Raw genomic sequence first — 23,398 nt, 5'->3', positions numbered from 1 at the left:
CCCCTTCCCTTCTCCTCCCGATAGATGCAAAGCCGAATCTCCCGCCCTGCTCGCTCAGCTGATCTGTGGCTTAGGTAGTTTCATGTTGTTGGGATTGAGTTTTGAACTCGGCAACAAGAAACTGCCTGAGTTACATCAGTCGGTTTTCGTCGAGGGCCCCAACCCACCTACCCCGCTCCTTCCCTCCCCAGGGGCACTGCCCCTTGGCCGGCCTCCTCCCAGATAGGGCAAAATGGGTACAGACTGAGGAGGGCAAGCTGTGCGTGGGGCCGCAGGACAAGTCTGGGGAGCCCCGCTTTATACTGTCCACTCCTCAGCCTGTCCCAGTCCCCGTGACTGAGGGAGAGGAGTTGTTCCCGCAGCTATTGTTTCCTGGACCCAGCTGATGGAGACAGACAAAGAAAGTCTAGCCAATTCCAAGGAAATTGAGGAATTGGAGTAAGAGGTGGCCTGGTGGGCCCGCTCAGTTGGGCAGCAGGGTGGGGCAGGATCAGTAAGAGAGAGAAGAGCTCGGGGCGAGAAGCGAGTCTCTGAAGGGGCCAGCTTTTCTCACCTGCCACCTCCAGAGACAAAAATCTGCCCCCAGTCGGCTGGGGCTGGAGTGGTCCCTTAGAAAAGTGGGGTGCCTGGGGGGCTCCTGAGAGTCAGGGAACTCTGAGTGCCAGCTCAGCCACCTCCCCTTCCCTTTCTACAGCTCCATCCCCGCGAGAAGGGCAGATTTAGCGTGTTAGTAGGTTAGAGGAGAGCCATCAAGTCCAAGTAGACCCCCCCCCCACCCTACTGGGAAGCGTCAGGGCAGGAACCTGGCTCCAGCCTCTGTCTAGCTGTCTGTGGCCCGTAGGCCTGGGTCTGTGGTGTCTGTGGCTGTCAGGCAGCTGCTGGTGCTCGCGCTGTGTGGAAGTGTCTGGGTGAACGGAGGCTGCCAGCGCCCACCATTACCATATTGTTGGGAAGGCTGGTGGCTGTGCCAGGGGGAGGAGGGGAGCGTAATGGAGTAAAGGAGGATCTGAGCAATGTGAAACTTTGCAAAGCGTCTTCGCCTCCTTTCCCCACCTGGTTCCTCAGTTCTGGCCCTGGTTGCTCGAGAGAAGGCTCTCAAAAGAGGCTTCTCTCCCTGCGGAGAAAAATGGGAGGGGGGCCGGGGAGAATGGGGAGATACACCCCTGTTCTCGGGGAGACTGGGAAAGAGAAAGCCAAAAGGAGAAGGACTGGCTCTTGGTTCTCTTACTTTGGAATTATTATGAATATTAAAGCGTTTTAAACTTTGAGAGGGGAACAAAATTATGTCCCTGTACCAAAATAGATACACGGAGTTCTATGACTGGGGGGGTGGGAGATATAGCTAACCTTGGAGACGAGTGGGGGTCTCTGTTTCTATATCTCTGTCTCCTCCAGACTCTCTCAAATCCCCAGTATATTTTTACGTGCGTTCTTCGTGTATTTCTCTCTCTCTCTCTCTCTCTCTCTCTCACAAAGAGATTTCTTTTGACCCCAAGGAGGCTAGCAGAGAAAATGGGAATAGAGACTTTGTTCTCCCTAGCTGAATTTGTTAGTCTGTCTTTCTGTCTAACCGCCCCCTCCCCAGCCTTTCGTGGGGGAAAATAATCCCTTCCCTTGAAGGGAAGTGCTCCAACCTCTCCATGGCTCCCGGGGAAATAGGGAGGTTTTCAGAGAGGGAGGCCAGCTGGTGCGAAGCAGGCAGGGGCTCCCCTGGTTTGGGAGCCCCTCGCCGCCGTCTCTGAGTTCTCAAGCTGTCAGAAGCACAGGGCCAGTTGAAGTGAAGGGAGTCCCAGGCAGGGGCGGGGTGCTCAGGAGTGCCTGGCTGGAGAGAGTGTCCCTGATGGGCCGAAATTCACCAATGAACGACTTTTGCGCTCTGGGTCTCTCTCTGCCCCCATTTCCGTTTTAAAGTCGGTGGGCTTAGGGGAGGGTGGCCACAGAGCCACGAGTCTGGGGTGTCCCCCTCCCCAGATCCCGGGGAATGGGGTGAGTTCTCATCGGGCCAAGGTGAGGGCCAGTCCGGTGGCCAGAGTCCACCCTGGGGCCCTGGGACCGTAGATGATGGCTAAGGCGACGGTGATTATTTATTCGCTTCGCTGGAAGGGAGTCTTCAGAAGAAACAGCGTGAAGAGGAGGGAAAAAATTATCTCTCTCGTCTGCGGATATTAAGATGGATTTTTATTTCTTAAAGGACCCTCCCCGCCGAGAGCGCATAAGCGTAAACTTAATATATGCTCCGCAGCCCAACTCCAGAAATCGCAATAAAAGTTAAAACCTCCCCTACTGGTTTTTTTTAATTATGATATGGGAAAGAGGAGCAGGATTTATAGAGCTGAACTCCCGGCGTGTGAGTGTTTAAGACTTGCGGGAGCCGGAGGACGAGGCAGGCGAGAGCTCGCCAAGGAGAGCCTCGGGCTCCGAGACGGCTCGCGGGCGGCGGGGGCTCCGGCCGGCCCGGCGAGCCTCCGCGGCCTCCCCGGCGGGACCCCGGCTCCCTCCTGCCCGGCCCACGGCCTTGCCTCGGCTCGGAGACGCAGCCTTTCCCGGGAACAGGTGAAGGGCAGCGGCGGCTGGGGCCTGGGGGCTGCGGGGGGGCCCCGGCTTTGTGTGTGCGGGGCCCGGGCAGGGGCGCGCGGGGCGCGCGGGGGTGTCGGCCGGCGGGAGCGCGGACCGGGAGGATCGCGTGTGGACTTGGGCCGCGGCGGAGCAGGGCGCGCTCCGGGGCCAGGCGGGCGGCGAGGCGGGCAACCGGATGTGCAGCCGCGAGCAAGGGCCTCGGGGTCCGCTTGGCGTGTGCGCGGCCGGGCGCGGCGGCCCCAGCGTGGAGCGCGCGGGGCGCGGGGAGGCAGCAGGCCCCGCACCCCTCGCCCCTGCGGCGTCCGCGCGGAGCCGGCCCGCGGTCGGAGCCCGCAAAGTGGGCGCGGGTGGGGGTCTTCCTTCCTTGCTTTTCCGCCCCGGAGCTCCTCGTCTCTGTGTGTCTCTCTCTTTCGGAGATACCTGGATTTGGTCCAGAACAGGTTGCCCGCGGGAGGGCCCCGCGAGCGGCAGCGCGAGGGAGGGAGAGAGGGAGGGAGGGCGAGAAGGAGGGAGGGAGGGAGGGAAGGAGGGCGGGCAGCGGCGGCTGCGGTGGCCGCGGCTTCCCTCCCCCGGCGGCCGCCCTGCATCTGTGGCCGTGGGGAGCCGAGGAGCAGGTAACGGCGGCGCTTCCGAGGCGGGACTGGACCGCGCCGGAGGCACCGAGGCTGCCGGGCTGCGCCCAGCCCCGGGGGCGCGAAGGTAGGGAGGCCGGCGCCGGCCGCGGGGAGGCCCGGGGTGTTGAACCTGTATTTGATTTTCCGCTCGCACTCGCGCTGCCAGCCTGTCTGCGTCCGGGCTGCGACGCCCCACACCTTGGCTCTGGGCGGGGGCCCTGGCGCTCGGGGCTCTCGGCGGCCTGTGCGCTCCGGGCCGCGGGGTCCCGGCCGCGCGCCCCCGGGGCGCTCCCGGGGCCGCTGGAGGCCGGCGCCCCGCTCGCCTCCGCCCGCGCGGGGTCCCGGGGCGCCCCGGGGCCGCGGCCAGACAGCCCCGGGCCGGCGGGGAGGGCGGGGAGGGCGGGGGGGCGGCCCGCCGCCCGCGCCCCGGGCTGCACTTCGGGCGCGCATTGTGTCTCGGTTCGCCACCTCGGCTCCGTCGGCCCGGCCGCCAAAGTCACCGCAGATTTCCCGGCGACGCGCTCGGCACACAAAGGCCAGGTGGCCGGGCGCGCGGCGCGGGGCGGCCCGGGGCCCGCGAGCACCCCGCGCGGGGCCGCCGCCTCCCGGCCACTCCCCGGGCTGGGCCAGCGGGGCGGGCCGGGGCGCCGGAAGTAGCCCCGCTGGCGGCGGGCGAGCAGGCCGTGGCGTTGGGAGGGCCACGTTCACAGGCCGCGGGGCCCGCCGCCGCCCGGGGCCCGGTACCCACCTGGGGGGCGTCCGCGGTCCCCTCGCGGCGGCCCGGGCGGCGCAGCCTCTGCGCGCAGCGCAGGCCCAGGCCGGGACGAGTCGCGGGTGGGTGCGTTTCCCCAACAAAGAGGCATCGGGAGCGAGAAGGGGGGAAAGTAGCGGGGACCCGGGGAGGGGGCGGGACGGGGAGAGGGCAGCGGAGGGGTGAAGCGAGCCCGTTGCAGGGGAGAAGGAAAATGAAAGCAAACGGAGCGCGGCCTGCTCGGCCGGCGCGGGCGGTGCTGGTGCAGCCGAGCCGGAGCGGGCTCCCCTCCCGCCTGCGCCGCGGGGGCGCCGGGAAAGCCTGTTTTAAATTTAATCCGAACTTGACGGTGTGGATTGAACCGGAGGGAATTTAAATCACTGAGAGGGAGGCCGCAGGGCGAGGGGAGGGGACGCCTCTAACCTGTCTGTCTGTCTGTCCTTCCCGGGGTGCTGCTAGCTGGGTTGTGGTGGTAGCTGGGCGGGTCTGAGGTGCTGCAGTGAGGGTGCCCCTCCCCCGTGGGGGGCTCTCCTGTGCCCAGTGAATTCTTTTGGGGGGTCGGAGGCAGGCTCTGAGAACCGGAGCGAAGGCAGGGCTGCTGGCTGAAGCTGGGGTTTCCCCCCCTCGCCAACAGGGACTCCCAGTGTCCTCCAGGGCCTGGGGTTGGCCCCACCGGTGCCGAGGAAGATGGAAGGGAGTGCTGGGGTGGGGTGGGGGGGGCGGGGAGGGAGTCTGGGAATCCGGCAGGAGGATCAGCAGGAGTGGATGAACCTGGAAAGACCAGCCCCTGCATCCTTTATGCTCCTAGGTCTGGAGGCCTGGATTTGGGGTGGGGGGGGAGCCTGAAGTTCAGCTTCAGAGCCCTGACCTGCCACCCCTCCTCCCCCACATGCAGAGCCAAGGGGTACAGCCCACATGCAGCTGTGAGGCCCCGGGGACCTGGGCCTGGTGAACTCAGGGACTCCCAGCCTCTTCCAGCCCCCCTCCTCGCGGCTGCTGCTCTGTGCAGGGCCTAGGCAAACCCGGGCCCTGGTGGGGAGGGGGCTGTGGGCGAGGCCTGCTTCCTGATCCACAGCTGTGTCTGTGCCTGAGTGGGGAGGGTCTGAGTTCGCGCTCTGGAACCAAGGCGACAATCTCCCCTCAGTTTCACGGGGACTTTGATGGCAGCAGGGAGCCGGGGCCGGATCGGCCGCCCGCTGCCGCCGCCTGTGCTGCGTGGGCAGGGAGGGTGGGCAGGCAGCTCGGGAGTCCCAGAGGAGGAAGTGGCCACCGGGGCCAGGAGAGGAAGGGGCTTCTGCTTGCGGCCCGGTGTCAGAGGGGCTCTCCCGGAATGCAGAGGCCCACGGGGAAGGGTCCTCAGGGGCGCCTTTCTTCTAGGAAAACTGAGGTCGGGGCAGATGGGCCCTGTGCACTGGCGAAGACGCCAGAGGAGGAGCGGGCGTGAGACCTCCTGCTTCCTCCTCGGGTCTCCCTGGCTCCCTGACTAGAGCGTGGCTCAGCCCCCGGACGCAGCCGGGGTGGCTGCCTGGGCCGAGACGGGGCTCTGCATCCTCCGGAGGCCCAGGGTGCCCACCCCGGCGGGTCGCCCGGGAGGGGCCGGAGAGGAGGCCTCTTCCTCCTTTGTGTCCGGACAGAAGTGGCCGCCGCGCCCGAGCCGGTCCCGCGGCAAAGGCCGGCAGCCAGCGGGCTGCACAATGCCACGGCTGCTCCCGGCGCGCCCCTGCCCCGTCCGCGTCCCCGGCCTGTCGGCCTGTCGCCGCCCTTCCTCCCTCTCCTCCCCGCACGCCTTCCTCTCCCTGCTCGCCCATCTCTTTTCCTCTTGCCCCCTCTTTCCTTTAATTCTCCCCTCTCCTTTTCTTTTTATCTCGATCCTCCGTTTTCTTCTCTCTTTCCCTCCTTCCTTCCTCTCCATGGGCCTGGCGCCGTGTCTCAGTTGTTGTGTCTCAGGCTCAGTCTCTCTCAGGCTCTGTCCCCTGGTGTCCTCTAGGTCTCTGTCTGGCCCCGGGCCCGCTGAAGGCTACACGTCTCTGCTCACTGCTGCCAGCAGCCGCCCAGGAGCCAGGCGGGGTCCCCCAGCCGCCAGGGCTGGGGGAGGTGCTGGTGGTGCTGGGGGTGCTGGAGAAAGCCTCGGCAGGGGGACGGGAGGGAAGCTCCTGCCTTTTCCTTGAACTAGTGAGGGCGAATATCTGATTGACAGCTAACCCGACTCCATCAAGGCCAAAGAGATATTCTGTTTCTTGCTGTAATTTGGATTTTCCACACCAGTCCTGTCCGGGGGAGGGGAAGACAATCAGAGCTGAGGGCGAGGAGGCTGAGGCCCCGGGTCGTCTCTCCCCAGCCGGGCACTTCTCACACACCCCCGTGCGCGTCGAAATCCCAGCCCCGCTAGACCGAAAGGGAAAGAACCGGAGAGGGGGAGGAGCAGGGACTGGGGAGGGGACCTGGAAAGATGGGGCCAGTGCTGCGGACTGCACATCTACCCTCCCCCGCCCTGCCAACTTTCCTCCCCCCCTGCACCACAACACACATGATGCACTCTCTGGGACACCTCTCTCTAGCCCTTCTGCACACCTCGGAGGAGGCAGGTCGACAGAGGTGCGGGGGAGCACCATCCTCCACCCCCACCCCCAGCGTTTGGTCCCCTCCTGGGGACAGGAGTGGGAAAGCAGGGCAGGCGGCTCCTGTCTGGGAACCCTTGTCCTTCCCTGCTGCCTCAGAACCTGTGTCTCAGCCTCAGCTCCAGCCTATTTCCCAGAGCACAAGCTGGGACTCTTCTGTCCTGACCCTGAAATTGCATCCCCTGCTTCAGACTCACTCTGCCGTGCCTGGGGTGCATCGTGTCTCTGGGGGACACCACCTGCCCTTCTCTCTACCCCCCAGCCATCCTCCCTGCCCCCTCTCCTGCACCCACACTGGCAATTTCCTGCTTGCCCAAAGCCCACCTTTCCTAACCCTCCATGGGGCAGTCTGACCGGAAGCAGGGGGCCGGGGGACAGACCCCCAAATTCAAGGAGGAGGGTAGCAACCAACTTATTGGGGGGGGGGAGGAATCCAAGTTGTCTGATCTTCCCTACAATCACACTGCCCCCTCCGGAATTCCTGCGTCCGACCCCAAAGAAATGGCTTTCTCCCATCCCTCGGTTGCTCTTTTCCCGTTCCAAAAACAGCCTACAATTTTATTTAATGAAAGACACATTTATGAACAATCAAATGATCCTCATAAAAATTTTATTGAAGGACGTAAAAACAAGCTACTTGCCCACGACCGAGGTCGCTCTCTCTGTCTCTCTCTCTTGCCTTGCCCGCGCTCACCCTGGCTCTCTGCAGACAGAGCCCTGGAGTGACTTCTTTTTTTGGGGGGGGGGCGCGGGGTGTCGCAGAGATGGAGTTGGGGGGCAAAGGAGGGCGAGCAGGAAGACGGGATGGGGACGCCCCAGTGAACTTGTGCTGGTCTCTCCTCCACTGCTCCAAGCTGGCAAAGAAAGATAAATAGATACAGACAATAAATTTAAAATAAAGGAGCGTGCGTATTTGTGCCAAAGCAAAGAGAGGGCTTCTGATGATGAAGGTGTGTGAGGTCCCGGGGTCCCACCCCTCCCACGCGCAGACCCCCTTCCCCAGGCTGCCCTGCCCCGGATTCGGGGGGCCGAGTTGGCCAGTGGCAGGAGGACGCTCCCCTTTCCCTCCTTCCCTCCCTCCACCCCAGCTTCCCCAGTCCCCTCCCACCCTCCCTCCCTCGCTGCTGCTGCTCCTGGAAGAAATACATACATACACAGTATTTAAAAACGCATTTTTAAAAGCCACGTTCCGAACTGACAATCGCTGATCTCGGCTCGCGCGGAGACTGCGGGCGCGTCGGGCCGACAGAGACGGATTACGTCAAGAAATAGTTCCTCCACCTACCTCGGCCTCTCCGCCCCTGCGGGCTGCGGCGCGCGGCTCGGCCCCGGGGGTCCGGGCGCCCTGGCCTCGGGGGCCCGCAGCGCCGCCCCGCCCCGCCGGCGAGCGCTCGGGGGCGCGGGGCGCAGGGGTGCGGGAGGCCCTGCGCGTGCGGGCGGGCAGGGGCAGGGGCAGGGGTGCGGGCGGGGAGGGCCGGGCTGTCCTGAGCTGGGGGGGGGGGGTGCCCGGCGCGCTGGGTCCGCGGCTCCGGACCCCCAGGAAAACGCAGGGGTCGCGGGGATCAGCAGAGAGAAGGGGGTGGGAGAAGGCAGGAGAAGGGAAGAGGGGGAAAAAAAAAAAAAAAAAGGCAAGAAAAAAAAAAAAAAAAAGCCCCTGCGCATTGATCCGCGCCGTATTTTTGGGTAAATACGATCACGTGGGGGCCGGGGAGCCAATGAGCTGCGGGGAAAAGGCTGGAAAAATAATTACCTGCCTTGATTGTTCTGTGAGCAGATAAAAAGTACATATACAGTTCATACAATAATCTTATGTATGTAAAACCCCGTTACGATGTCGGCGACGGGGCCCATCAGTAACTATTACGTGGACTCGCTCATCTCCCACGACAATGAGGAGCTGCTAGCGTCCAGGTTCCCGGCCACCGGGGCTCACCCCGCCGCCGCCAGACCCAGCGGCTTGGTGCCCGACTGTAGCGACTTTCCGTCCTGTAGCTTCGCGCCCAAGCCCGCGGTGTTCAGCACGTCGTGGGCGCCCGTGCCCTCGCAGTCGTCCGTGGTGTACCACCCGTACGGCCCCCAGCCCCACCTCGGCGCCGACGCGCGCTACATGCGGACTTGGCTCGAGCCGCTGTCGGGCGCCGTCTCCTTCCCCAGCTTCCCGGCCGGCGGCCGCCCCTACGCGCTCAAGCCGGACGCCTACCCCGGGCGCCGCGCCGACTGCGGCCCGGGCGACGGCCGCAGCTACCCGGACTACATGTACGGCTCGCCCGGGGAGCTGCGCGACCGCGCCCCGCAGGCGCTGCCCTCGCCCGAGGCGGACGCCCTCGCCGGCAGCAAGCACAAAGAGGAGAAGGCCGACCTGGACCCCAGTAAGTTGGGAGCAATCGCCCTTTACAACCGGCGCGGGCGGGCGGGGCTGGGGGCGGGGGGGAGCCGGATTACAGCCCCTCGCGGCCGCGGCGGCGCAGGGAGCGCGGGAGAGCGGGGGCGAGCGCTCCATAAAAGCGAATTACCTCGGGGGAGCCCGGGGAGCCAGGCTGGGAGAGGGCCGAGGGGGGCCCGTCCCCGGAGCTGCTTTGATGAGGCCCCCCCTGCGCGCGCACACTCCACCCCCAGCCCAGGCTGCCCCCTTTTCTTTTTTTTTTCTTTTTCTTTTCTTTTTTTTTTCTTTCTTTATCATTATTATTATTTATTTATTTATCTTGGCTCAGTCCCTACTTTCCTAGAAATGCAGACAAGGAGATGAGGAAGGGGATGGAGCGGATGGGGATGGGGATGGAGATGGAGATGGCATGGAGATGGGGAAGGGGCAGGGGTGAGGGTCATTTCACGCTTTGAGATGGGATTAGGGGAGAAACGAGGAGGAGGACACTGGGGACACAGAGGAAATACCCCAGGGAGAGAGATCACCCCTGCCTCCCCGCCTGCCAGCGTGGGAGGGGGGTGGTAGGTTCTGGCCCCACTAGGGATCCATGACACAGAAGGTGCCTTGCCTGGACTTCTTCTCCTCCCCACCCCTCAGGAGCACTAGGTGAGGGGGTCTGCGGGGATTTCACAGCCTGGGAACTTGGGAGAGATCAGGACTTGCAGAGTTGGGGAAGAGAAGTGGGGTCCCAGTCTCCTTAAACTTGAGAGCCCTCTTCTGAGGGTCTGCAGGAAAGAGGGTTGAGAACCGGGCTCAGGGATGAGGACTGGAGGAGGAGAGTCACATCCTCAGATTAGGGAATTATATATATGTATGTATATACACACACACAGACACACACACACACACACACACTCCCATCAAGGAGACTGGAGCCTTCTGAGTATTGCAAAGAAGGGCAGGGGTAGGTTGGGGGGGGGGGCAGGTGGGAGCTGCTGGGCCAGAGAAAGGGGAGAGAAGGGGAACCAGCAGGGGAGGGGGTGCAGCCCCTGAGTGTGAGGAAGTGTCTGGGGGAGTCCCAGGAGGGGGCTGCAGGAAATCCTTTCCTGCAGCCCCATAAGGGGCCAGGGCCTAATTATACCCCTCTGAAGGCTTCCCTCCTTGCCCTCAGCTACTCCCATAAACCTGAAATTGGAGGCTTGGCTCCTGCAAAGCCTGTCCTGGGGCTGGCAGGAGGGGGGCACTGGGAGCCAAACAGGGAGGCTCAGATATGGGGGAGCCTGTCCCAAGGCCAGCAGCTCTCTAGGGAGAGGAGAAAGGCTTTTCCCATCCTAGCATCACTCTGAGAATTCGCCTCAGCAGGGTTGAACTCCGAGAGGGAGCGGAGACGGGCGCTGCAGAGGGTAGTGAGGGGCTCAGGGACTCTCAGGGTCAGGAAACAGATCTGCTGAAATTTCAGGACTTGGTCGTGGGCAGGGAGGATGGGAGGGGGCAGAGGAGGAGGGAAGTGGGGAGGAGAGAGACCTCGCTATAAAAATAAAAAACAAGAGAGAGAAGCGTTTATGGGCCTATGAAACGGTTGGGAATTTGGACTTTTTATGAGCATATTCTCGAATTACTACTCTTGAAGCTGACGACCAGACTGTAGGGGCTTTGATAGCTTTGATTTCCTAGAGTTTGAGGTGCTAGGAATGGAAGAGGGGGAAGATGGGGAGGGGGCAGCAGGCAAGAGGAGTCAGGGAGAAAATTGCAAAAGCAAAACGTGTCCAAATTCAGGTTCACTCATTGCATCTGGGGCGCCTGGCTCAGCCTGGGGGTAGGGGTGGCGGTGGGGGGGGTCCTGGGCTGGAAAGGGGGCTCCACTGACCCCTGCCTGTGTTTGGCCCTCCAGGCAACCCCGTGGCCAACTGGATCCACGCCCGATCCACGAGGAAGAAGCGCTGCCCTTACACCAAGTACCAGACGCTGGAACTGGAGAAGGAGTTTCTCTTCAATATGTATTTAACCAGGGACCGTCGGTACGAGGTGGCCCGGGTTCTCAACCTCACCGAGCGGCAGGTCAAAATCTGGTTTCAGAACCGGAGGATGAAGATGAAAAAGATGAATAAAGAGAAGACCGACAAGGAGCAATCCTAAACCCTGCCCCAGCCTGCTGCCTCGGCACAGCCAAGGGAGAAACAAAAAACCCCACAAAAATACCCCAACCCAGGCGGGAGAGAGCACGAAAAGGAAAGGAAAAGAGCAAGAGAGAGAAAAGCCAATCAGCTTAAAAAGAAAAAAAAAAAAAAGGAAGGGGAAAAGGAAAACTCTTGCAATTGGGGAGGGTTCAGTGTTGAGAAATTGGTGTTTTAGAGTTAGTTCTACCCAGCAAGGAGGAGGAGGAGGAGGAGGAGGAGGAAGAAGAGGAGGAGGAGGAGGAGAGAGAAACCGAGTTCTCTTCTCCCAGCGCGACTGAAATAAATAACACACACAAATGTGATTTTTCCCCTCCTTTCTTCAGAGAAGCCAGTACTTGAATCGCTATATTTCTATTTTTTTTTTCTGTATCGTATTTGATCCGGGCCGTCCCTCCCCGGGCCTGGGGTGCTCCGCGTGCAGATTTTGTACACACACACACAAAAGCAAAGACACCCACACATACACAGTAACAATTGCCAGCCCAGGAGCTGAGGGCCGAGGGCCCGGACGGTGCCGAGGCCGGGTCGGCGCAGGCCGGCGCCTCGGGCGGGCGTGTACATAGCAGTGTCTCTCCTCATCCCCAGCCGCCGTCCTGTAACGTGCTTCTGTTTGTTATGGTAGAGCAGCTCTGTGTTAATATATCGAAGTCACTTAAAAAACCAGAAACCCAACCGCATCCAGTTCTCGTTATTTCTCCTCCCTGTGGCTCCCAGGCTGCTGTCGTGGAGGAGGCAAGTGCTCAGATCCTTTGGGGAAAGCCGGGGCCAGGGAAGGGGCTCCCTCGGCCTCCTCGGAAGGGCAAGTGCCTGCCGCCGCTCTCCAGGCAGCGTGGGGTGGGCGTGAGGGCTCCAGGGGTGGGGTGGAGGCTGCTGAGGCCCGGTCGCAGCCTGTGTCTGCCGGGGCGGCTGCCTGAGAGCTTCCTGGTAGCTCGTTGGAGTCCAGGGGGGTGGGGGCATGGCATGAATGGTTTTCCCTGGCTGTAATTAATTGTAATAATTTATGAGTACACGAGATCGGAGGGAAGAGATAGGTGAAGATGAAAGTTGGGTGCTGGGTGAGGGCCCGGGCTGGATTCTTGCCTGCCTGCATTGGTGCTTCGAGGGATGGCTGGGAGGGAGGGAGGGAGTGCGGTGAGCGGTGAGTGGTGAGGAAGAAGGCTGAGCAGGCCTCAGGGAGCAGAAGAGTCTCTGGGGACTGTGTTCCGAGTAAAGGAAGGGGGAGAGGGACAGAGAGAGGAAGGTAGAGGGAAGGGGAGAAGGAAGCAGGGAGAGGAGGAAGAAGAAGGAAGGAAGGGAGAGGGAGGAAGGAGAAAGATGGCAAAAGCAGTACAATCCTCATTAGGTTTAGTTTCAACTTCTCTGTGCATTCTCAGCTTTTCTCTTCGCTCTCCTCCGAGTTCTCTTTTCTCCTCCGCCCCCCTCTCTCTCTGTCTCTCTCTGTCTCTCTCTCTGTCTCTCTCCCTGTCTGGTATTTAGTTTGCATGTTGGTTTGGGGGTAACAGGGTGATGCTTGCTGAGTGGCTGCAGCCTTTCTGGGGGATGACATGGCCAAGGCCTAAGGCAGCTGGTCAGGGATTAGCCCAGAGTGGGGTGTTCCCTGGCGGTGGTGGGACCCCAGGCTCAAGGGTAGGGGCCGGGTGTGTGCCACAGCCCGTTGGTCAGTTGCACTGCACCCCGAGCGCCTGCCCCAGCCCCGGCAGTTTTCATCCGCTAATCAGAAGCAGACACAAGCTGCTGGGTATGCCTCGGCCCGGCGCCCCCTTTCTCGGAAATCCCCCAATCTGGAAACTATTAAACTCAGACGGCTTGAAATATAGCGCTTTAATATCTCAGGCTGCCCATTCTGGCGAGGGATGCAGGGTGTTGTTCTGAGTACTTGGGGAATACCACCGTAAAAGAAAATAACTGGGGATCCCAGTCTTTCTGGAGCTTCCTCCATCGCATGGCCTTCCAGGATTGGTGAGGCACTTGGAGGGACCAGCCCCTTCCCCATCATTTGAATCTCCTACCCCCTCCTTCCATTCAGCAGGCCAATTTCGGGGGCTAGAGGAAGGCTGGAAGGCAGGGACGTTTTGCTGGGATGATCTTTGAGGGGGACGGTCAAAAGTCGCAAACACTGGTTTTCCCAGTGGCTGAAGCACCTTCTCCTCTTGCCCACTGCAGAGACCTCCTCCCTGATTCCAGAAGCAGTTGTTTTCTTGGCCCTTTCGCAAGGTGCTTTGCCAGTACTTTATTCTCTTTTCTCGGTCCTCACACACCCCACCCCCTTGGCCATTTTGCTCTCCTGGGGCCCTGGCCTCAGTTCCGCTCCAGGACCCATTCCCCCCCGGGTCCTGACTGCCTCCTGACTGCGGGGACTCAGGCTTTTCTCCCAGCCCAGGCTCCGAGGCGGCGTTTCCGGGCTTCTACCCCGCCCCTGCTCCAAGGCCCTGTCGCCTCCCCTTGTCCATCAGCGCGGCCTGCTTCCTGCAGCCGCCCGCCCGCCCAAGCCGGCCCTGCTTGGGGCAGGAAGGAGGGCCGCAGAGCTCGGGGCTCCAAGGGCCCTGGCGAGAGCGTGGGATCCAGAACAGGCCCACCCGGCCCCAGCCCACTGTTCGGTTCCAGCTCAGCCTCCGGCCTGCAGGTCAGGATTGGATTCCATTTTTTATTTATTACAATTTGTGAACTAAAACCACAACACAGCACACATCCCGAGAAAGAAACGAAAGCTGGGGTGGGGTGGGGAGAGGGGCTAGCAAACGCCCTCCTGCCCTAATCTTCCCTCCCACCTCTCCTCTGCTCCTTTGTCAGAATCACAAAACCCTAAAGGTTGTTCCACTTGGGAAGGCAGCGGATAGGTACATTTCCGCAGCCCCGAAATGCCACTTTTATGGCGCTGTTTGTCTCCCTACGCTGGATTCTGAATGGGGCTGAACAAAACAGCAGCGCGGAGCTGGCTAGACGTCTGGGCTTAATTGTTTTATGGTTTAAATAAGGTGGACACTCTTTCCTTTGAAATCGGATTATAGGAATGTTTTGTCTATGGCCCACGGAGAACAGGACCTCACTGGCTGGGAGAGAGAGGTGGAGAGAGAGAGAGAGAGTGCGTGAGTGAGAGAGAGAGAGGGAGAGAGAGAGGGATGGGCTACAAACCAGGGGGCCAACAGTCGGGAGAAGTCAGAGTCCCACCCCAAAGTCCTGCAGACGGCGGAATAGGCGGTGCGGAGCCAGCGGCAGGGTAAGAGGAGCGAGGAGTTTAGGGTGCGCGCCGCGGGTGGAGGCCTCGGGAGCCTCGGGGCGTGCATCTGCTTGAGCTGAGGTGTTCCGAGCCCAGAAATGCGCCTGAGTAGGGGGCAGATCGCGGCAGCTCCTTGGCACAGCGTCTCTCGATGCGGGAAGGGAGGGTGACAAAAAGAGAAAAGAGCGTGAAACCGTTGACAAGGCTTATCTGGAGACCTTGGGAAGCTAAAAGGACGGCGGTCCCCGGGGGAGCTCCCTACTGGGGACCCCCCCCCCCGTGGCGCGCCCGCTTGGAGACTCCTGCCTCTGACCTCCCACCTTGGGGGCCAAGGCGGGGACCTGCTCGCCCCGGCCGCGGGCCCTGGCGGGGCCGCGCTGCGTGGGGGCGAGCGGACGCGAGGTGGCGCTGTTGCTCAATGTTAGAGGCGGCGGCGGGGCCCGGGCGGCCCGGCCGCGCTGACATCGGAGGCCGGCGCCCGCGAGCCGCCGAGGAGGCCCCGCGCCCGGCCCGGCCCGGCCCGGCCCGCCGCTGCGAGCAAAGCCATCCTCTCACCTGCGAGGTGCAAACAAATCGCGCGTGGCGGCGGGACACGGGCCCCGGCTCGGGCCGCAGGCTCCAGGGGCTCGGGAGCGCGGGCGTCGAAACCCGCCGCTGGCGAAGGCGATAAGGAAGGCGATAAGCGCCGAGCAGGCCGCGCGTGATTGACACAAGAAGGCAGGATGACCCGGACAGACGAACCGAAATCCGTGGTACCGAGGAGGGCGGAGCAGGCCCGGGGAGGCCGGGGACGCCCCGGCGAGGGTGGCTGCTCGGGGTTCCTCCATCTCCAAGCTCCCGGAGCCGCATCAACCAGACACGTGGAAAAGAAAAAAAAATAATCATAATCATAATCATGAAAAGGAGAATCAAATGAAAAAAAAAAAAAAACAAGAAAAGGCAAGGGACACCCTTCCCAAAACAAAACAAACAAAAAAAGGAGGGGGGGAAATCGAGTCCAGCCGGGGGATTCAGGACTGGTGGGCTCTCAGAGCAGACGGTGGTGGCGGCACACTCGGGACAGTCGCATTCCAAGACACAAAGGCCTGTAAGAATAGCTCTGTGGCAGGGTTTTCGCTGGACCATAAAATGTCGAGATATCCCCCCCACACACACCCTCTAAAAGATAAGGCGCAGGCCCCACAGCGGGTCTGGCCTGCCGAGCCTCCTCTTTCCAGGCAGGGAAGGGAAAATATTTATGACAGTCCCCAGTGACCCAGATGCTGGGAGCCCAGAGCCTATCGGGTTCAGCTTGGTACTCTGAGCAGAGGAGGATCAGAGAAGGCAGGGGCTGGAAGCAAGGCTGGAGCCTGCTGTGCTGGTGGAGGAGGCCCCCTCCCCCCCCCCACATGCCCCCTCCCAGCTGTCCTGGACCCCAGGGAGGCCTGCAGCCCTGGCGCAGCCCTCCTCTGGCCCTCCCCTCCTGCTGCTCCAGGGCCAGAGTTCTGGACGTTGCAGAGTTTGGGCAGACCCTAAGTCAGGTGGAGGTGGGTTCCTCCAAATTCAAGGGATCCTGGAAGTGTCTTTTGCTGAGGCACCCTTGAATCTCCTTTGTGAATTTGACTGACAGGGGCCATTTTCCCAGAGATTATTTAGATGATATAGGGACTGGGCATGGGCGGGGGCAGGGGGGTGGTGTTGTTCTACACCATACTTTCCTGCCCTGCCATTCCTTCATCCATCCCCAGGGCTGGGCTCCTGATGGGGAAGGAAAGATGTGGTTTTCTAACAGCCTCCTTCCTCATCCAAACCTGAAAGCCCAGGATGTGGAAAGAAAATAGGCAGCAAAATTTTTCGTGATGCAAAAAGCTAAAGACGCAGGCGTGTCCGTCAGGTATTATTTCCCTGCGTGCCTGGGTGCACGGTGCCCGTGAGGGGAGAGGGGTGCTTCCAGGCATGCATGACAGTTGGGGGAGTCTGCATGCGACGCCGTCTCAGGGTGGAAGGTAGCCCATCCAGGACGTGTGTATCCTGAATGTGCCCCACTACTGCCCTGTGTGTAACGGCCTCAGCCACCGTGGAAGGGGAGGACCGGAAAAAATCATTCTCTAATTCCTCTTTCTCATTCGTATGCACACAGCACACGTAGTATTCACAGCTCCCTCACTTTCTCCTTTTTCCCTCTGTCTGTGTTAAGCCCCACATAACCGTGCACACTTATGGCCAGAGAAGGGTGTTGATGGACTGAGGTTCTTTTATCCGTTAGAATTACCTTGAATTCACCTAGTCTCTCGGGGATGGGCGAGGAACCCCCTAGAGAAACTGTGGGTAAATATTTAAAGAGTGTCTGTTGACAGTTCCCATCCACATCCCGGCCTGGGCAGCCTGCCTGGGGAAGCAGGGGGTGCGGCGGAGCCAAGGGGCCCCTCCAGGCCCAGCTGGCATTTCCTATGGGGTTAGAGTACGCGGGGACGAGTAAGAGGCCTGCTGCAGATAGGAATAGTCTCCGAGGGGGAGCAGCCCGGATCAGCCCAGCCAAAGGCTGGGGACCCGCCGGCTGCCCTGTCCTCTGTCCCCATCCACTGCTTTGCTGTCAGCACCCCTGGCCAAGCTTGGAGGCAGGAGCCCGTGTGTGAAGGGGCGTGTGAGCGCCCCCACCTCCGCCCGCCTCCTCTGCCCACAGCAGGCAGGCACCGAGTCTTAGGGGTGGGGGCAGGAGGGGCAGGAGACCCCCCTTAGGGCTGCAGGGAGGGGGGCTGCTGTGCTGCTGCGCTCGCCCCTTGGGAGTCCCAGACCTGAGGACCCCCTGGGGAGCCCATCACTGGGGATAGGGGCCCTGCTCCGGCACGCCCGGCGGCGGGGGAGGGGGAGGGGGAGGGGGAGGGTCTCGTACCTGTTGAGGTAACCTGAGTTGACCCGCGGGCTCAGGTGTCTGGGTCCGAGGGCAGGCGAGGCGGGAGGGGGCTGGGGAGAGGCACCTTGGGCTGTGAGCGCGCACCTTGGAGAGGCCGCCCCCGCCCGAGCCGGGGCTGGCTCCCCCCACACCACACCCCCGCCCTCGCGCCCTCCCCTCCCCTCCCCTTCCTCGCGGTCCCCCAGCCCTGAACCCCTCAAGCCCCGCCGGCTCTGCCTCTCCCTCTCCCTCTCCCTCTCCCTCTCGCTCTCGCTCTCGCTCTCGCTCGCTCTCCCTCCTCTCCCTCTCCCTCTCTCTCTCCCTCTCGCCTGTCTTCATGTCGTGGATTGATGAACGCGAATCGCGTGTAAGCGCCGCCGCCGCCGGAGCCGGAGGAATTCGCCCGGGCTGTTAGAGCGAGGCGCCAAGTGCGGGAGCGCGAGCTGCACGCCGAGCCCGGAGCGCAGCGCGGCCCGCGGAGCCCAGCCCGGTGCGGGGCGCGGAGGGCGCGGAGGGCGCGGGGGGCGCGGGGGCGCGGGCGCGGGCCGGGCGGGAGCGGCGGCCGCAGGGGAGGGGCGGCGGGTTCATGTGCCCAGCATGAGCTCCTACTTCGTCAACCCCCTGTTCTCCAAGTACAAAGGCGGCGAGTCCCTGGAGCCGGCCTACTACGACTGCCGCTTCCCGCAGGGCGTGGGCCGCAGCCCCGCGCTCGTGTACGGGCCCGGCGGCTCGGCGCCCGGCTTCCAGCACGCCTCGCACCACGTCCAGGACTTCTTCCACCACGGCGCCTCGGGCATCTCCAGCCCGGGCTACCAGCAGAACCCGTGCTCGCTGAGCTGCCACGGAGACGCCTCCAAATTCTATGGCTACGAGGCGCTCCCCAGACAGTCCCTTTATGGGGCCCAGCAAGAGGCGAGCGTGGTGCAATATCCCGACTGTAAATCCTCCGCCAACACTAACAGTAGCGAAGGACAAGGCCACTTAAATCAAAACTCGTCTCCCAGCCTCATGTTTCCATGGATGAGACCCCACGGTGAGAAGCCTTTTCTCTTTCCCCCTCGGTCGCCCGCGCTCCGGGGTCTTCCCCCCCTCCCTCGCCTCCTTTCTTGTCTGCCCTCGTCCTCTCCCCTCCTGGCTTTGGGGTCTCTCCGGCCCCACCCCCGGCCCGAGTGGGTTTCTGGAGGTGGGGAGGGTCAGCTGGGGGTGGGGCTCGGGGCTCGCCTGGGGTCCGCGGGCGCCGGGGGTGAAGGTGGTGGCTGGGCGCAGAGGCTTTCCGATCCTGCCCTCCACCTCCCACCTCCCACCTCCCACCTCCGGGGCCGGCTGTCTGTCTGCCTGTCTCCCTCTCCGTCCCCGCCTCTGGCCACCTCTGAGGTCGGAGTTGGGGAGGCGGCTGGCCAGGGGCCCGAGCACCCTGAGGCTATCAGCCTCTGGAGCAAAGCAGCCTCTCCACAAGGCAGAAAGCCTCAGTCCCCACAACAGTGGCCAGGCTGTCTTGGGGACAAGGGGGACCTCTGTTTCCCTCCCCTACCTGGACCTCAGGGTGACAGGACCCCCAAGGACAGGTGCCCCGGCTCTCTGGGGGTACCCACCGCCCCCTCGCAGACAACTAGCCTCAAGGCCACCACCCCAACTTTGCTTTACTTCCCGCAGTTGGAGAGAAGAGAGGGAGCCAGGGAGGAGAGAAGAGAGGGCAGGGGAGGAGAGGGGCCATGCAGATTAGAGGGCTCAGGGGTCCAGAGGACCCAAGCCGAGCTGTCCCCAGTCAAAGGTTTGTGGGCTTTGCCTGACACCTTCAGAGTGGCTCAGGCCATGAGCCCCTCCAGGGGTGGCCCCTCCTGGCCCAATTTCGAAGTAAAAGGGGAAGCGAGAAAGCGACAAGTTCCAGCGGGGATGGCCCGTGATTTATTTGCTGGTCTCCAGTTAGCAATCAGGCCAAGCAGTGATACATTCCAGGAGATCAATTATTTTTCTTCCTGGCAAGGCACTAGGCAGGCAGATCGAGGAGGGGGCAGTGAGCAGAGCCCCTCTTCTTCACCCCCAGACCTTTTTCCTTTCTTTTGGAAACAGACTCTGTCCCCAGCCCTGCTCACCAAATGCCACTCTGCACTTGTAAACAAAGCTGCAAGGGCCAGTTTCCTGAGACTGCAGGCCTGGGGTGGGTGGGGGACTCTGCAGTGCTCCTCCGGGCCCCTGCCATCCCCCGGTTTCCTGATAGACCCCAGTCCCTGCCCCCACCCCCACCCCACCTCCCAAGGTAAAGCTAAACCAAAACAAGCCCCCAAACTTTCCTGCCCTTGCCTGCTTCCCTGCTCCTGCCTTGTCTTCAGGAGGGAGGGAGGGGAACTGGGGAGACCATGGAAGGGGGGGGAAACTTTAGGGGAGAAAGAGTGTCAGGGGAAAGCCAAGCCCCCTCCCAGACATAACCAGATTGGGGTTCTATTCTGTCCAGCTCCGGGGCGGCGCAGCGGAAGGCAAACTTACAGCCGGTATCAGACCTTGGAACTAGAAAAGGAGTTTCTCTTTAATCCTTATTTGACACGAAAGCGCCGGATTGAAGTCTCTCATGCCCTGGGACTGACTGAGAGACAAGTGAAGATCTGGTTCCAGAACCGAAGGATGAAGTGGAAAAAGGAGAACAACAAGGATAAACTGCCCGGAGCCCGAGATGAAGAGAAGGTGGAGGAAGAAGGAAACGAGGAAGAGGAGAAAGAAGAGGAGGAAAAGGAAGAAAACAAGGACTAAGCAAAAAAGAGAGAGATCCCCCCCCCCTCCCTTAGCAACTCCCTTGAAGTTTCGTTTTATGGTAGCGGATAAATTGAGAAGTTTACGACTGTCATTTGCTTTTATAGAGAATAGAATGACACTCACAACTCTAACTACCTGTCAGATACTTGCAGCTCTGGTTTTATTACCTTTGGACTTCCCTCGATCTTTATTTGTTTGGGGGCTTGAGGGGGGGGGGGAGACCGAGACACAGCGAAAAGTTCGGACTCTGTCTCAGTCCTTGCCCCAACACACACACTTGTCCCTACCCCCACCCTTCGGAGTCCTGCCTGGATTTTAAGGTCTGAGACCTGGCCTCTTTGCCCCTCTCTCACCCCTTTCTTGCCACACTCCCACCTCCCTGCTTCTCTGGTATTTATTTTAGAGGGGAGCCCTCTCAAAATGCAGAAGAAGACTTGTGGCTTTGTTTTTATGCTAGGATTAGTGTATTAGATTTCCTTCTTTGCAAAAGAAAGAAAAGTGAGGGAAGGCAGGCAAGGAAAGGGAGATGTTTAAAGAAATTTTTTCAAAATGATAGCAAGGAATATCCCTTCTCCCTCTCTGGGGCTCCCCCACTTAGAAAGACTCCCCCCCCTTGACTTTCTCTAGAAACCTGATGGAAACCTGAAGGAGATGCAGGTCTCTCCCCTCCCCCTCTCCCCACAGGGTAGATAGGAGCCTGCAGTCGCCGCTAAAATCCTACCTAGCCATCCCATGGTCACTCGGGCCCATGCCTTCCTCCCTTTCGCTGTCTGATTTCTGTTGTTGGGCCCAGCTTCCTCTGAGCTGTACTAGTATTAGTGCTCAGAAATCACCATAATCATGAATACGAATGATAATAATAATAATACTGATAATAAATCTTTAACATACTACCTAAAGGGAACCTGCAATAATCTTGAAAAAAATAAAAAAGAAATTTTAAAAAATCCTAATATGCAAGAAAAAAAAGAGAAAAAATTAAAATTCAAAAAAAAAAAGAGAGAAACCTCCAACGTATTTTATCACTACCTATAGAAAGAAATCCTGCTTTGAGAGTATTCGTAATGCGGTTTTGTTGTTGTTTGTTGCTGCTTATTTCACTAAGAAAAACCCAACAACTGAGACTGCCTAGCCCGCCGGTCCTGTGCGCTTTTATTGTGCTTCTAACCCCAGTAGAGTAGAACTAAATTGCACTGAATGTATAGTTAACTCTGTCTTGAATTCTCTGTTTATGCAATGTGCTCGAAAGAAAAAAAAAACGTTAAAATATATCTATAATAATAATTTTTGGTCATTCGTCTTTATGTCCAGCTATGAATGTAGATTTTGTGTCCCGGCAGCCCTGTTCCTGGTCCAAGTACTTTGTATTGTATACGTGAGTCATAATAAAAAAAAAAAAGGAGAAAAAAATATTTGAGGCTGGAATGACTTGCTTTTTCTCCAAAGCCCCCCTCCCACCCCCAATCCTCTACTCCTCCTTCCCTCCTTATCCCCTTTCCCCAGCACTGTGGAGAAGGGCTCCGCCACTGATCTGACTTTGAGGTGGGGAACTCACGTGGAGGCGCCTAGGAGTTGAGAGGGCAGGCCTGGGGAGGGAGGGAGGGAAGAAGGGCAGGTGAAAGGTGGGGGAGGTGCAGAGGGGGAGGAGGAAGGGCAGCAGGCTCCCGGGTGCTCTTGGGAGAACCTTGGCTCCAAACAAAATGGGCAAAACATCTAGATGCCAGGATCCCAGTGGGAAGAAAGCGTCTCCCCACTTGCTCACCTTCCTCTTCCTTGGCCTTGGGCTGGGCCCAGACAAAGAATCTGCCCCCACGTCCCTCCCACAGTCAGGCCTCTTTCTTCCAGGGGCTGAGGATGAGGCAGTGGGGTTCTTTCTGAGCTCCACAGTCCCTCACGGTCAACCCTGGGCACCCAGCACCCAGCACGCAGCACCCAGCACTAGAACAGTGACCAGGGTGGGAGGAAGGTGAGGCTCAAGGCAGCCTGGAGGACTTGGCTGGGGAAGATGGCCAAGGGTGGGGGGCGAGGGAGCTTGAGCCTGGGGGAAAGGAAAGGGGAAGGTGAGTGAGTTGGTACACCTAGCAGCCTGGGTCCATGTTCTGAAATTCAGATTCCGTCAGCACAGAGCCATCACTGTCACCCAGGCCGCCAGCATCTACTCCAGCCTCTGTCCTGGCTGTTTCAAGCCGGCTCCCGGCTTCACCTTGGCAATTGGGCAGCCTGCCCTGCCCTGGTAGTGTGGGCCATTGGCCTGGGGGCGAGGAGGATGGGCCTGCTCAGTGGCGGGCCCTCCGTCCCAGCCACAGCAGGGTGAAGGGAGTCTTCATTGGACTCCTCAAATAAGGGGTTGAAGCCTCAGGGACTCAGGGGACTCAAAGGGGTCTCTCACTCCTCCCTGGAGGGTCCTAGCCAGGGAAATCTGTTTATGCCAGTGAGATTCTGGTCAAATAATCCCAAATTCCAGAGATACAAGTCATCTGACTCAGTCAGGAGAAGGGGGAAAGGGAAGGAGATGGGATCTTCTGGTCTATAAAACCAGATTCCCCAAAGACTGAAATATTTTTGAGGCCAGATCTCTTTTCCTCTCTCTCTATCTCTCCCTCTCCCTCTGATCAGTGATTTTCCCAGACTTAGACCCAGGCTGACTCTTATTTTGTGTAATTTCACCTGCATCTGGGTCCCTGACTCCCTCAAAAAGTGGTCATGAATACAGGATTGGGTCAGGCATCCTTGATGGGGGCCGAGAGAGGCTGCGGATTTCCGAGCTTAGGCTGCAGGCAGCCGGGAACAGCTTTGAACGGCTCTGGGGGTAGGGGTGGGGGGTCTTTGGAAACCTGGGGTCCCTGCTGCGAGCCTCTGCGCCAGCCAGGTAGCCCCGTTTGCTGCAGGAGGCACGGGCTACCCGCCGGGGAGGCCCGAAGAGAGCATTTGGCTCCGACCTCAGGCCTTCCCACGGGCATCCCTGCCAGACTCCGAGGGTCGGCCGCGGGCCGTTTCATTTTTTATTGTGGAATTATGATTGCTATTAATAAACATCGCTGGCCCCGCCGTAGCCAAGTTGCTTGAACCCTACGCTAAGTGGCTCCGAAGGATCTCGCCGAATTTCCCCCACACCCAGCGCCCCATTCATCCCTGGCCCTGCTCAGCAATGCCCGTGGCCCCGAGCCCGGCGTCGGAGGGCGGGGTGCGTCTGGCGCCCGGCATCGCTAGAGATGCGAAGCCTCGGGTGGGCCAGACCGAGAGAGCTCCCGCCGCCCCTTCCAGCAGCACCCGCTCCCCCACCCTTTCTGCCCACCGCCTCTTTTTTCTCGTTTGGAGAGAAAAGGAGGTAAAACCCGTTTTATGGGGGAACTTAATTGCGAGCGGGATGCGCTCTCTTTAGAAACGCGTCCTCCCAAATGCTCCCGCCGTCCCATTACCGGAATGGGGACCATTCGGCTGCAGCAGATAGGACTTTCT

General features: G+C 60.4%; 4 protein-coding genes across 5 annotated transcripts in view; all 4 read left to right on the top strand.

Annotated features, from left to right (window-relative positions):
* The window catches only part of HOXC10 (homeobox C10), a 106,216-nt gene that overhangs the window by 6,563 nt on the left and 76,255 nt on the right, over positions 1-23,398 (top strand). The gene's annotated exons all lie outside the window — the stretch shown is intronic.
* HOXC4 (homeobox C4) overlaps positions 3,164-23,398 on the top strand; it is a 59,717-nt gene continuing 39,482 nt past the window's right edge. For both annotated transcript variants that reach the window (XM_035707078.2, XM_035707076.2), the window contains exon 1: positions 3,164-3,276. The gene's annotated coding sequence lies outside the window, so the exon portion shown is untranslated. The remainder of the gene's footprint in view (positions 3,277-23,398) is intronic.
* Positions 8,101-11,779, top strand: HOXC9 (homeobox C9). Its single transcript, XM_025458715.3, has 2 exons — positions 8,101-8,929; positions 10,817-11,779. Exons 1-2 carry the CDS (start codon positions 8,392-8,394, stop codon positions 11,059-11,061), a joined length of 783 nt encoding a protein of 260 aa, XP_025314500.1. The 5' UTR covers positions 8,101-8,391; the 3' UTR covers positions 11,062-11,779.
* On the top strand, positions 17,733-20,080 carry HOXC8 (homeobox C8). Its single transcript, XM_025458716.3, has 2 exons — positions 17,733-18,224; positions 19,644-20,080. The coding sequence occupies exons 1-2, from the start codon at positions 17,789-17,791 to the stop codon at positions 19,934-19,936; spliced, it is 729 nt and encodes a 242-aa protein (XP_025314501.1). The 5' UTR covers positions 17,733-17,788; the 3' UTR covers positions 19,937-20,080.

This window comes from Canis lupus, chromosome 27 (assembly GCF_003254725.2).
Source record: "Canis lupus dingo isolate Sandy chromosome 27, ASM325472v2, whole genome shotgun sequence".
Lineage (NCBI taxonomy): Eukaryota > Metazoa > Chordata > Mammalia > Carnivora > Canidae > Canis > Canis lupus.
Note: the sequence above shows the minus strand (reverse complement) of the source record. Positions and strands in the feature narration are given on the sequence as shown.